The sequence below is a fragment of the Miniopterus natalensis genome, chromosome 7 (genome assembly GCF_054644295.1).
Source record: "Miniopterus natalensis isolate mMinNat1 chromosome 7, mMinNat1.hap1, whole genome shotgun sequence".
In the NCBI taxonomy this organism is placed as follows: domain Eukaryota; kingdom Metazoa; phylum Chordata; class Mammalia; order Chiroptera; family Miniopteridae; genus Miniopterus; species Miniopterus natalensis.
In genome coordinates this window covers 34,600,537-34,614,958 of record NC_142087.1, presented here as the reverse complement: position 1 = coordinate 34,614,958, position 14,422 = coordinate 34,600,537, and the positions used below count along the sequence as shown (strand labels likewise).

Sequence of the window (14,422 nt, the reverse complement as noted above, 5' to 3'; positions counted from 1 at the left end):
TGGCCCTGGACCTAACCCGGCCCCTGCCCCTGGACCTAACCCGGCCCCTCCTGGCCCTGGACCTAACCCGGCCCCTCCTGGCCCTGGACCTAACCCGGCCCCTCCTGGCCCTGGACCTAACCCGGCCCCTCCTGGCCCTGGACCTAACCCGGCCCCTCCTGGCCCTGGATCTAACCCGGCCCCTCCTGGCCCTGGACCTAACCAGGCCCCTGGCCCTTGACCTAACCCGGCCCCTCCTGGCCCTGGACCTAACCCGGCCCCTGCCCCTGAACCTAACCCGACCCCTGGCCCTGAACCTAACCCAGCCCCTGGCCCTGATCCTGCCCCTAACCCTGCCCCTGGCCCTGACCCTAAACTGCCCAGCCTCCTGAGGGTAGGAAGCCTGTCCTCTGAACGGTACCTTCTAACGTGAGCTCACCCCTGCCCCTCCGTAACGTACTGATTGCGCCTTTGAGTTTTGACGCCTCTCTGGGCCTCCCTTCCTGATCCCTGCAGCCCCTTCTCCCCAGAACGAAGGCGAGGGGCGGCCTCCGAGGGCCCCTCTAATCCCGTCTAACCCTGAATGGCGAGTGTGGGTTTATATGTCTATTAATTAACACGCAGCCTCAGTGATGAGAGGGTAACAAAAATAAAAAACCACCTTTGGGAAACAGAACCTCCAAATTGCTCGACCGAGCGGCCGGCATCCGGGCTGATGCTGGCGAGCGAGCCCCACGCAGACGATACCCGACAGCGGCCGTGGTGGGCGCGGGAACAGTGACATAAATAAACTTGTGAGGATACTCGCACGGCGTCTGGCTGTTATTTGGTCCGTGGAACGCTGGCCGGGGCCGCGGTCGTCACGTCCGAGCCAGCGCGGTACAGGCCGTGTGGTCGCGGGACACGGCCAGGGGCCCCCAGCAGGGGCGCTGCCACCCCACGGCCCACAGGGCACCGGCACTGAGGGCCCCGGTTCTCCGGTTCTCCGGCGCGCCAGGAGGGCGCCCTGGAGTGATCCCTAACCGCCTTTAGGCGTGCTTCCCCCGGCACCCTGCTCCCGTGAACCAAGGAGCCCGACGCACCGCCTCCTGCCACGGTCATCTTGCAGACACGGACAGGTGATTCTGGGAATGTCTGTTCAGAGTTGATTTTGGTTACAAAAACTCTCAAAAGAGACCCACTGAAACCACCTTTTGTTTTGTTTTGCTTTTGGCAAAACCATGGTCCCCTTCCATCTGGACGGCCGCGGTGAGGAGCTCCGTCCGCACCGTGGGACTCGGCGAGGCAGCCCCAGCCGTGCCCAGGGCCGCCCCGGGCCCCAGGGTGCTGTGAGGCGCCCCAGGCCGAGACCACTCCCCCACCCCACCCCTTCCTCGGTGCTTCTCCGAAGCCCTTAGGACGGAGGAATTTGGAAAGTCATGCAGGTCGGCGCCAGGGCTCAGCGGCCCGGAGGTCCCACGTCGCCCCGCGCCTCAGATTGGCCCCAGATGCGCGGCCCAGTCATGCCTCCGTGCTTCCTGCGGACGCTCTCAGGTCGTACGAGACCGAGCCCTCGGGAGAATTCCTCGGGATAAGCACCTTGTAGCGGAGGCAGCCCCCCACGGGGCCAGCGCGCCCTGTGACCTGATCGCTTACATAACCCCCACCACCCCCGCGTTCAAAAACTATGAGAGCAACTTCCCGCCCGAACAAACAGGCAACAGGTGGGGGCGAGGACTTCTGAGCAGCGCCCCCGAGAAAGTCCAGGCGCATCCTTTGAGTTCTTTCATCCTAAAGTGTGGGGAGTCCTACTGTGTGCTAGAGACAAGGCTGCAGCCCTTCCTTTACGATCTCAACAGGGTGACAGCTCTGTAAACCACCAGCTTCCGAGCGTTTGAAAACGTATCTTTAAAAAGAAAAATATATCTTTAAAATATATCTTTAATCTCTTCCCGGGGGGATGGGAAAAGATTGAAGAGCTGATACGTGTCTGTGCAAAGCCCAGGACCGACCACAGTGCAGTGGAGGCCTGGGCGGGGCGGGAGCAGGGCGGAGGGGTCCTGGGGAGAAGGGGGAACATCTGCAACACTTCCAACAATAATAAATTGAAAAAATAAAAAAGACTAGACGCTGTAATATAAACTAATCCATTGGTGTTTCCGGGTAAGTCCAATACCCCACATCTCATGGGCGGATAAACTGATATAATGATGGATTTCCTTTCATTTCACGTCCCTCAAATACCTTACAAACGAGGGAGACAGAGACCGAGAGAGAAAGTGTAAAATATCCTCAGGGGTAGAAAATGGGACGCCCCCCCCAATTCACACCCCAGCATCCGAACTGACCTCGAATTCAGCACCGTTGGGCGCCGACCCTGCGGAACACGCTATCTGTAGAAATGTCCATCCTGCAACGGTTATAACACCCAGAGCCCAGACGAGTGCACGTACCGGAGCTGTGGAATAATACGAAGGCCCTTTATTATTCTTGGGGCCAGCAGAGGCCTGTGGCGTAACTGCCCATCCCCAGGACGAACCTGGACTATCACCCGACGTATATCTAGACAATGTTGAAGGTAAAAAGGGCATTTGTGAAAAGAAGTTTTCTTCGGTGGTGAATCGAGAGTGACTCGCTTTGTCGCTTTAGAAGCGGGCAAACAGGCCGCAAGTCCCCGCTGGACACAGGGGCCCTCGCGCTGTGCAGACTGCACGCAGCGGCAGAGGGCAAGAGCCTTCGCGTCACCGCGCTGCTCCCTCTCGGCGCTGAGGGGCTTTGCGAGGCACCGGGCTCCGAGCTCCCGCGCCCTCGGAAGGCGCGGGCGTGGGGGTGAGCGTGGCTCACTGGGGAGTGGGTGTGACCGAGGGGCCAAAGTTCAGATCAGACGGGCGGTGACCAGACATGACGCCTGCTTGGGAGCCCTCCCAAGGCGGGGACAGCGTCTTCACGGGGGGTTGGGGGCTCCCGACTCTACCCAGAGTCTGCTGCCCGCTTTTTAGAAGACGACGAAGATGCCGCTGGATTTTAAAATGCTGATTTTCATTAGAAGACAGAGGCCCCAAGCGTGGACGTGGGCACCTTTGAAATTGTGCTGTACAGCCCGGCCGGGCGCGGCTCAGCGGCTGAGCGTCGACCTGGGATCCAGGCGATCGGGGTTCGGTTCCCGGTCAGGGAACATGCCCGGGTTGCGGGCCCGATCAATGGATCAATGACTCTCTCATCATTGATGTTTCTGTCTCTCTCTCTCCTGTCCTCTCTCTGAAGTCAATAAAGATTTATTTAAAAAAAAAAGAAAGAAATTGTGCTGAACAAGCTCCAAGCACCTATGTTACACGAAGAGAGAGTGACCGGCGGGGAGCGGAAACTAGAGCCGTGAGTATCGACTGTGTAGGTTCATCTCTGCCTCACTTTGTACAACAGCGTCCAGAAAAAAGGAATTAATTAGCAACCATCGACCCCTGGATTGACTGTGCCCTGGTGGTGGGGCGAGGGCGGAGTCCTGACGCTGAACCGAACTTCTGGGGAAAAAATATGCAAAGAGCAGGCATGAGATCTCTCCAAAAACCTAACCAGACAACAGTTCTACGTATCTTGCGTTTTCTTAAAAAGGCGTCGCTCACATCAATCCGAGGGATCCTTCTGTTTGTGTAGAACATTCCGCAGGAGGCACGCAGGTGAGGAGGGGACACCCGCCTCCCTGTGGAGCCCTGGCCCGGGGCGGACGCCTGCGTCTCTGCACACGGATGTCGTGCAAGAGGGGAGGCGTCAGAGGACGCTGGGTATGGCCGTAAGACGCAAACGCCCGTTTCCTTAAAAACAAGGGACAGAGGAGTGCAAGACGCTGTCGTAAAGAAAGGTCCCCTGGCTAAACGCTGACATCGGGTGACACCGGAATTTCTCCATGGGGAGAAACACGGGGACTCGTTAGGACGGGTATTCCACGCCCCTTGGGGGCACACATGGTCAGAGGTCATAGGCAGTTCAATGAGCCCCCACTGACCTGACGGGCCGCAGGGGACCTCCAGGCGGACAGGCACCAGGAGTGTAACTGCGCAGGTCAGCCATGTGTGGGCAAGGGCACCCCATGTGGGCGAGGACACCTGCGTGGGCCAGGGCCCGCGTCTGGCGAGGAGCTCGTGTGTGGGCGAGGGCCCCGTGCGGGTGAGGGCCCTGGAGTCCCCACTTCTGAAAGGACTTGGAGGGAAGCAGCTGCCGTCTCCCGGGAACCACCGCTCCTTGTTACCTAAGGGCCGGGGCTCCTCGCACACGGGCTCCTCCAGGGGCCTGGCTCAGGAGCCCGGGCGCCGGGCACGGGTGAGCTCTCCCTGTCTGGACTCAGAGGAAAGGAACGTGCCACTCAAGTCCTCTTCTGTGGGGAGCGGTCTGAACGCAGAGCCGAGCTGCCCGCTACGTGATCTACAGGAACACAGCGGGCCCGCTTCCCAACCGCGTCCACTGCTCTTCCAGAGCGGGTGCGCCAAGGGGGGCTCCTGAAAGCGCCGGATCCGCCCTGGGAGCCCTGCTGTGCGCAGGCCGGATGCCTCCCCCGGAGGTGGCGGCCACTGAGACAGGGCCAGCAGCCGGCCTCCGCCAGGGCTCCAGTGACACTGTCTTTACAAAGCCGTCTCTCTTCAAGGAATGTTTTGCAAAGAAACAGCTTTTGTAATTAGGGAGTAAACCAAAACAATACACTAGTGTCCTGTGTTTGCCTGCTAATAAATTGAGAAAACTCACAAAATGGATTGTTGACAATGTTTTTTCTTTTCTTTTTTTTTTTTAACCAAAATAGAAGTAGCTTTAGGTTCCCCTGGTACAGTTCAGAAAACTGCTCTCCGTACAATTAGGAATTAAACAAACCCCTTTCAGAGACTGTCCTGAGATGACATTTAATGCTAAAAACAAAATAAATAAACTAGCAAGAACAAAATTTTTAAATTCCAATAATTGCAACTTTGGGGATATTTGTTCACCAAAATTAATCAACATTTCTAAAATATTTTAATACAAAATTATAAAAGAAAGTGCATTAAAAGCAGAACCTTTAAACCTCTGGCAAAATTACATCATTCTGAACACTGACCACAGCCAGTACACACCGACACTCGAGGAAACCTCAGATATACAGTAAGTCCAGCATCACAATAGTAAGTCAAATAAGGCTTTTTTTCCCTTAAAAAAATATACAATACACAAAGCAGTTTGAAAAAAAAGTAATATTATTTAACAGTTTTCGACTTAAATATTTTCACATAACAAAAGTTTTTGCATCACCATCAACGTTACTTATATACATCCAAAAGTGAGCAACGAAAAAAATCAAAAGATGCCCTTTCAAAAAAATAAGAGTGAAATGTCTTTTTTCTGGAAACTGAAACGAGTTCCTCTCTTAATGTACAAAGTCTGTACAACATTTACAGGAAAGCCGCCCTCTTCTGAAACCAGGGAGGCGATGAGAGAACATAAAGGCAGTTATTTCTCAGGAGAACAGGAGCAGTCAGCTCTGCTACAACGAGGAGGGTCCATTTGTTAATAAAATGAACACAATACTGGTCTGAAGTGCTCAGGGGAGGGACGAGCGGGCACTCTCGCTGTAGCGGGACGAGTGCTTATATTTACAAAATATACTGTTCAGCCACACAGAGGCCCATTATCTGCGTATGTACATGTGCACTTATATATAGAACATATAAATAACTTCGAGGGGAAATTCACGAGTAGAGAACTTTCCATCTTTGGAATGCTGTAGGAAGGGCCCGCCGCCCCGCGGGGGCTTGGTGAGGGATGTGTTGAATGTGGCACCATTGATGAGACAGAATTCCCTGAAATAAAACACACCTGCTGATGCACGAGGAGGAAACCATGGGCTCATCTGGGCTCTTGCCTCCGAGGACACACACCTGACCACCGCGGTAGTGAGGCCGAGGGCCCGGCTCCTCTGTCATGTCCCATCTGCCATGGAGGCTGTGCCTTCTGCAGCCACTGGCCCGTGGACCTGCGTGTCGGCTGGCGGAGGGCGGCGTCTCGTGCGGACTGAGTCATCTTCGTCCGTGTGTCGGGTTTATCTGCTCCCCGGGTTTACTACGCCCAGAGGCTGCCTTCTCGTAACTAATGATTAGATATTTTAACGCAGAGAGAACTGGTCCAGCCATCTCTCAAGGTATTAGTTCTATTAACTTATCATAGACTAAAAAGAGTCAGTTTCTACTGCCTTCAAAATGCACAGAGAAGAAGATGGAACAACTCCCTGTGGGGTCTGAGTTTCTCTGGACTATGTGCACCTACCTGACGTTTGTTTTATAAGCTATGCTTCTTAAAACAGAAAGCATGAAGGAAACTCGACCTTTCCATGTTAACCTGTCTTTGTAATACAAAGAAATCACACTACAATGATAGTAAAATCCAGTTAACGTGTTTAACTAGACACACTGGCCATGGAGCAGAGGGAGAACTGCCTGTCGTACCTGAGTTCAGTGATTTGTGGACGGATGAGACATGTGGTTACGTTTCCCCCGCTTTTCCTAAGTCTCTGAAAGACAATGATTCTTTAATTTTATAGCTAAAAACCTACTGTGGTAACATGTTTAACACTTGAAGCCTCAGAATAGGAATTCCAAGAGCATCCTCTGCACAGCTTGGAGCTTCGGCAACACTTGAGGGGCTGTGGCTGCATCAGAAGACGTTGGCCAGGGCCTGCCACTCGCCAGTGGCCTCAGGTACCACCTCCTCCAGGTGCAGCGTCTGGCTCAGCTCCTCGGGGCCCTGCTCCTGGGGGCCGGTGGGCTCCTGCAAGGCTCCTGCGGGCAGACAGAGCACAGGCAGTCAGACGCCTGCAGCACAAAGTCACCCACCATGAACGACGAAGGCTGGGCCAGAGACCAGAGCTGTCTGCAGGGAGGTGCATCCACCAATGAGAAGAGCCACCTGAGCCACGGTGTGAATGACTCAGGAGCAACAACGGGCTGGGAGCACAGCGCCCTCACGCCCACCCCACGCGGCTTCTCTTCCCGAGGATCAGTGGGGAAGGACAGACAGCGACACTCACAACAGGCCCTCCCGACAGGAAACCGAGCAGGGACAGCGTGCGGCATTCAGGTTAACCTTCCCTCTCTCTAAGCCCATGGCGGCGTCGCTTCCTCCGGCTGCCGTCACCAGGCGGCCCATCTTCTTCACACACCAGCCACACCCTCTGAGCACCTGACTGAGCCTGAGGCCCACCTGCTAGGCCCTGAGGGCTCTACTCACGTCCCGTTCAGTCCTGTGCCCACTGGGCCCTGCAGCCTGCCCAGCCACTGACCCTCACCCCTCTCCTCACAAAGGTGGGTGCAGGCTCAGGTCTGTGGGAGACAGCAGCGGGCCATGGCTGCGACACCCCCCACGTTAGCACCTCACCTGGAGACAGGCCTGTGGGCGGGACTTCCTGACCCTGCTGTGAGCACCGGGCACACAGGCAGCACCGGGCACAGAGCGGCCCGGCTCGGACCCAGCATGTGGCGCCCTGCACCTGGCACATGGCCTTGCACTGCACTCTGGGAGAGGGTTTCCCCAGTCCCCACGGACAGGAAGCAGCACTGACCACGAAGGGACACAGGGCGCCAACCACGCGGGGAAATGGGGCGCCAACTGCCCCGGGACACGGCCTGGCCCTCTCTGCGGAAGGTGCGCTGTGCCGCCACAGGCCTCACCAGTGTAGCTGTGTGCCCGCTTCATGTGGAGCTTCATGTTGCTCTTCTGGGTGAAGCCCATGACACAGTAGTCGCACTTGTAGGGCCGCTCGCCTGTGTGCTTCTTCATGTGCACCTGCAGAGCGCTCTTCTGGTTGAAGGCCTTCTCGCACAGCGTGCAGTGGAAGGGCCGCTCCCCTGCGTGCAGAGCAACCACATCAGTGCCCAGTGGCTGCCCACGGGGAGCACAGACACACAGGAGATGGGCACATGTAGGAGATGGTTACACGCAGGATGGGCACAAGCAGGACAGGGGCACACACAGGACATGGGCACACACAGGGAAATGACTGGCAGATGCAGCAGGTTCACAAGGGTCACTATGATGTCCCCACTGCTCCCAGCCAGCAAGTCCCTCCCTGGTGACACATGAGAAACTGATCAGAGACTCTGAACAGTCCTCAAAGCTACAGAGAGGGGCAGGGGGCTTAAGCAGTGTTTCTAATCCACTGGGCAGGAAAGCACAAAGACCTTCAGGACACGAGTCTGTCCAACCACCTGATTAAAAGGAGGATTTAGGCAATATTCTTAAAGACATTTAACTAAAGACATTTAGATACTGGAAACTGGAAGGGAAAGTCACCCAGAGTGACTTCTGCTGGGCACCTGCACGTGGACTAAGACGGGGGACAGGGCCCAGTCCCCACCCTGAGCGGAAGACGCCCAGGAGAGGGGAGACCTGACAGGCAAAGGCCGCGGGCAGGCCCGGGACAGACATGCAGGACAGGTTTCTGTGTGAGCAGGACAGAGGGCAAGGCAGAGAGACGGAGTTTGCTCCCTTGTCTCATGTTTTCCTAAGGAAAGACTGAGCAGACTTAGTGGCCATAGGAAAAGCCAGTAGAGAAGTGTGAGGACAGAGACCAGGATGAAGCCCTGGGGGACCGAGAGGCAGCCTGGCCTGAGCTCTGCTCCCTGAGCTCACGGTGGGAGCAGCAAAACCTTTCACTCAAAGGCTAGTTACCATGATAAAATTATAGAAGTTCAGACATAACAGGTGGCCCCTGGGACATCGATGCGTGTCGTGGAGAGTGTCCCACATTGAGGCCTATTTCCTCGCTGTCCACATGAAGCATCCCTGTGCCACGTTTGGCCCCTCCTCACCTGTGTGGATGCGGCTGTGTCGCTCCAGCTGGCTGGGTTTGGCGAAGGCCTTCTCACAGGTGTCGCATTTGAACACTCTGGGCTTCTGTGAGCTTAGAGAAGGGCCCGCCTGGTGTGTCTGCATGTGCTCCTGTCAAAGAGGACACAGGAATGAGGAATGTCCACGGGCACAGGACCTGCGGACACTCCTGCCCCACCTGCGGGAACTCAGGTCTTGTCCAATTATCTGTGGCTACAAACAATGCCACCACGAATGACTTTGGGCCTGTGCTGATTCCCAAGCAGATGCAGAGAGCATGGGTTGGGGCCTCCTGTTCCCCTACAAAAGGTGAACCAAGCACAGTCTCACCAGCTATTAGGAGACTTCCAGCCTCCCCACAGCCTGCCACAGGTGCTGGCCGTGTTTTCAGCACTGGTCACTCTGAGGCGTGACAAACAGTCTCTCAGTGCTCTTCTCACCTGCATTCGGTGCTGTGACTTATGCATGAACATGCAATTGGCTGGTCGTGCAGTCAACGGGCCTCTTAGGACCCTAACACCCTGTTAAAACACCCTGACCTCCTTGGCCTTTCCCTCAAAAAAATGGAACAAGTTGTCACTGAAACTTCTAGTAACATCTGGGACTCAAATGCGGTGCCCTTCACTGACCGGAGCGGGGACAGGCATGCAGGGGTGGGTTGGAGGTCTGCGGGTGCATACCTTGAGGTGGGTGGCCCGCTTGAAGGCCTTGCTGCACACGGGGCACACGTGGATGCGCTCGCGGCCATGCGCATCCTTGCTGTGGTGCAGCAGCAGAGCGGACGACGCAAAGCTTCGGCCACATTCCACGCACGGATGCTGCCGGCCCTCCTTCTCGGGCTGGCTGCCCGGGGCCAGGTGCGCGGAGACGTCGGTTACCTGAGGCAGATCAGAGATTGGGACTTGACTCAAGGGTGCTGTTGGCAAACTGACAAAGGACAAGACACACACACTCCACAGGCACCAGCCACCGCGTCCAGTGTGCCCTCTCTTCGTGGACATGGTTAGCGGGGCCTCGGCACCATAGACCAGGACAGCACCCACACTCGGTAATGCTGAGGGCCTGACCGGGTAGGTTCACAGGACAGAAGGCGTCCCCTCAGGGTGATCGCCCAGCTGCCCGTTGGCTCCCACAGGGCTGCCTGGCCCACTCAGGGCTGCCTCCCCACCTGAGAAACATAGCCAATCACGGTACCTGATCTGCCTGTCAGGGGCCGGTGACAGTTACAGGAGGGACAGTCCCTGGCACACTGCAGGAACCAGTGACTGCTGTTAGTGGGAGGTTCAGCTTTGACAGGCAGAAGTGAAGGTGCTAAGAAGTGCTACTGCTCTGGCTGGAGACCTCTTTTAGCAAAATGCCCCACAAATCACTTTTAGCTTCTGACTGGATTAGAGGGTTTCCCCCCAACTCTGGATCACACTTGTTAGCAGGTTTTCTGATCATTCTAACAGGATGCCATCAACACCCTACAAATAAATAACAGGGCAAGAGGCCTTCCGTGCTCAGCTCTGATACACAGTTCAGTTTCGCAGATGGAAATTTATATGATGATTTAGTGAAAGAAAACTATAAACAATTCTAAAGAAAACTGGTGGAATCTGTCAATGTTTTAACTATTTCCAACTTATCAGTGTCTATAAGGCGCTCTAACAGTCAGCACTCTAACAGAGAGAAAGGAAGGAGACAACAAAGGTCAGGAGGGCCAAGATAAGGGCAACGTGTGTGTGTGTGTAACACAAGAAACAACAAAACACACGTGTGCTCAGGACACTGAATATAACATATTTCTTATGAGTCAAACGTTTGAGAGCCACTGGGGCGAGCAGTGCTCCAGCTGCTCTGACTGCAGATCAGACCATGGTCACGCGTGGTGCACGCGTACATGCTGCGGTGACAGAGCCAGGGTGTGGGGCTCATGCTCCCCACCAGCACAGCACCCAGCATCACCAGCAGTCACTGTGAGAGGGGGGCATTCCCTGTGCCGTGACAGCCACCGTGTCTCCGAATCCTGGGTGCCACTAGTGCACTGCGGAAGTGGGTGTAGTCCGGGGGAAGCTGAGACCATGTGCAGCCATCTTACGAATGGAGATTCAGAAAGAAGAAATTCCCTGTGCTGGTCATGTCCACCTGCTTTAGGGAAAAGTTCTGGCTCCACTAAAAACCAGAGTCATTATCTTGAAACCTATTTGCTGAAACTGCTAAGGCACAAAGGTAATGTTTCCTACCCTCAGAAGCTGTCACTGCTCTTATAGCTGGAAGGCTTTCAGGAAAGAGTGTTCAGACTCATCTATGTTTAGAACCATCATTTGCTGAATGTGCTTACCCCCTAAAACATGCATTTTAAGAAACAAGACTAGTCAGCCCTGGCCGGTGTTGCTCGGTGGTTAGAGCACCAGCCCTGGCACTGAAGGGTCTGGGGTTTGATTCCAGTCAAGGGATGTACCTGGGTTGCAGGTTTGCTCCCCACCCCCGTCAGGCACGTGCAGGAGGCAACCGGTGGATGTGTGTCTCTCACATCGATGCTTCTCTCTCTCTCTCTCTCTGAAAAGCACTGGAAAAAATATCCTCAGGCGAGGATTAACCAAAAAAATGAAAAATAAATGAGAAAGAAGCAAGACTAGTCAGATGACAAACAGGTCAAGCACACGCACAGGTATCATACATGGAAGTACAAAACCTTTAGGAAATCAGCGAAGGTATTTCGAGAAAACCTATAAAAAAAACTAAATGCGAGTAAACGGCCATGCGAGGTCTGACCAGCAGGCACAGAAGGTGTTAACAGACTCAGATCCAGGTTCACACTTACTGGCTGCTGCGCCTCACTGTGTGGTGCCTGTATCACTGAAGGAACAGTATCTAGTATCAGCCCTTCAACACGCTGTCCCAGGACCCCCCACAGCTCACACCACCCACACTTGGGGTTTGCTGGGGACCCACCTCCTCACTCCCCATGGCCACCCATCTCCAGCTCTTCTGAATTCCCCAGGGCCCCCCATCTCCATCTGTCCTGAGACTGTGCATTTAAAAAGCATGAATGGTTCTGAGTGGCAGTGTGCCCTGTACCTGGTAGGTGATCTCCTCACAAGCAGCGGCCCCCGGCTGTGGAGTGTGGCTCACCAGGATGACCTGTGGGGAGCCTGCTCCTCCGTGGCCAGAGAGAGAGGGGTCAGTGAGCAAGGCTGGGAACTGCTGACCCTGGCAAACAAAGACGATCACTATTTCAGACATTGTAACAGTATCAAGTCCAGTAGTAATTTAACAGACTGGTTATGGTGCAGTCACTTTGGAAAACAAGTTGGCAGGTTCTCGGAAGGTAACCACAGAATCACCATACAACTCAGCAATTCCACTTGGAGGCTTCTGCCCCCCCCAAATGAAAACCTACACCCGCTTGAAACCTTGAGCGTGAATGCTCACAGCAGCACTATTCACAGGAGAATCAGTTAACACACTTTCCGGATCACCCTGGAATGGGTGCTAGAGCTGCAAGGTGAAGGGATAGGTGCACACCTACCTGAGAAGCGATGTTGAGCGTGACCGTGTCCAGTCCTCCCGAGAGCAAGCCCTGAGTGTCAGCCAGGGTCAGGGTGACGCTGGCCTCGCCTGAAGAGGACATGACCAGGTTCTGAGTAGAAAGGGCTGACGGAGACGCAGGCGCCGCGGAAGAGAGGCTGCCAGTTGCAGTGCCGAGTTCTAAGAGAAAGGACAGGCGAGCAGGTCAGTGGGGAGCGGGAAACTGGGAGAGAGAGAAGGGCGTTTTCACAAAGGAGCCAATTGTCATCACCAGCTCTCACACGGTCTTAGCTTCTGAAACTGCACCATGAAAATCACAGAATCTTTGATTGCAGCTTTATGGCAGCTTTCTACAGTTCCTAAGTATCTTTGTACATACACACCCCCTGCCTCGTAAGTATAACAAACAGAGCAGTGAGAAGGAAGTCCCTGTCACTGCTACCACCTCTGAAGGAGGCTCCAGCAAGAACTTCAGGACCCGCCCCACCAGGACCAAAGGCCAGCACAGAGGAGCCCCTGACTCCCGAGCAATGCTCAGGCCCAGGCCCCGTGGAAAAACTGACTGACTGCTCACACTCACACTGCCACCACCTCGCATCTGCTCATCCTGAAACACAGGCCATCCAGATGAACATCACGCAATCCTTTCAATATGCATTTCTCCTGCGTGACAACTTCATTTTCTTTGGAAAAGATGACAAAACTTTTAAATATTTTCCCTTTTGAGCCAATGAAAAGAGAAGAGAAGATACCGGAACAGAATCGGGCAAAGAAAGGCCTTTCTTCTACAGATCAGAAAGCTGTGCACCTACTGGCACTGGGTGGGGCACGGGATACCAGTGTCCCGTGGTGATGCCAACATAAACCAAGGCTGTAAGTCTCTACCTGCAATCACTCACACACACATGCACATATGCACACAGGCGCACACTATTCTCAGACCCATCCTCCATGCACCTAACAAACAGGATCTGTCATCCACTGTGGCCCCGCTGTGCTGGGTGCTAGAGATACCGAGACAGCAACTGACCAGAAGTCAAACTGTCATTTCCTCTCCAGGTCACAAAGAGCAGACAAGACTCCTGTGACTGTGTGTGCTTGAGGCTGGGTGAGTGGGGCGCCCAAGTCACTCTCTGTAACTGGGTCCTCCAGACACACCTCCTCACAGATGCACACCCCTCAGATCCACTCTGTGCTGCACAGGCCTGGAACCTTCAAAAGCAGTACAACCTTCAGGAGGCTGGAGGCTCCACGTCCCCGTCAGACCCCCACCGGGTTGGGCCTCTGGACTCGCAGGACAGGAGGAGTAGGGATTTGTGGGGTGGATGCTCGAAGCACTCCAGCTACCAGCACATCAGCCATTGAAATAACTCAATTTTTTTCATCAAAACTATCTTAAAACTGGACTCAGGTAACAACAAAGACGTGATACCAATTTGAGATAAATTCCCTAAAAAGCTGTGCTAAATGTCAAGCCTCTATTAACACTTCCTGCCTCTGCTAGGTCTGTGCATCCCACATGACTGTTTTCTAGGAAAACTGCCCCTGTCAGATCTCGTCATGAGGACTATCAGGGTCTGACTTTGAGGTGGCCTTCAACCCTGTGTTGCACGTCTGAACAAAGCCTGGGCTGTGTCTCCCGTGTGAAATTCCAACCAGCCGCCACACCTGGATTGACTGGTAAGTCCCTAAAGGTGACACACTCCTCTCAGTGTGTCAATTCAGATGCCAACAGCCAGAGAGTCCAGGCGCCAACAAGCCCCAACAAACCTGTTCACAGGATTCAACAACCCGACAACCACAGCACATTCCTCATGTGGACAGAAAGGACTGGCAACGGGACTGTTACATGGGATACTGAAAAGTGGTGTGTGAGATTTATCTTAGAAGAGGCCACTGTAACTCCAGTCCTCACTGTGTGGCCTGAGCCTGGTCTGGAAGTGACTTGGACGTTAAGATTAATGCTGCCAGTGAAGAATGCAATCTCCTGACCAACACTATGCAGATGGGATCCACTCCTTAACTGTAAGCAGCACTAATGGAACATGCAAACCTCTGAAGACACGCTTTACACCAAGGGCAGAGTGGTTATCTGGAGTCTCTTCCTGAC

The 14,422-nt window shown here is 54.4% G+C and overlaps 1 protein-coding gene across 1 annotated transcript in view; it reads right to left on the bottom strand.

Moving 5' to 3' along the window:
• Positions 1–4,818: 4,818 nt before the first annotated feature.
• ZNF236 (zinc finger protein 236) overlaps positions 4,819–14,422 on the bottom strand; it is a 57,332-nt gene continuing 47,728 nt past the window's right edge. The window contains exons 25-30 of the mRNA XM_016214824.2: positions 12,314–12,492; positions 11,863–11,994; positions 9,480–9,677; positions 8,781–8,910; positions 7,641–7,817; positions 4,819–6,752 (exon numbers count right to left, since the gene is read on the bottom strand). Of these exons, the coding sequence (XP_016070310.2) occupies positions 6,628–6,752; positions 7,641–7,817; positions 8,781–8,910; positions 9,480–9,677; positions 11,863–11,994; positions 12,314–12,492 (941 nt within the window). The 3' untranslated portion in view covers positions 4,819–6,627. The remainder of the gene's footprint in view (positions 6,753–7,640; positions 7,818–8,780; positions 8,911–9,479; positions 9,678–11,862; positions 11,995–12,313; positions 12,493–14,422) is intronic.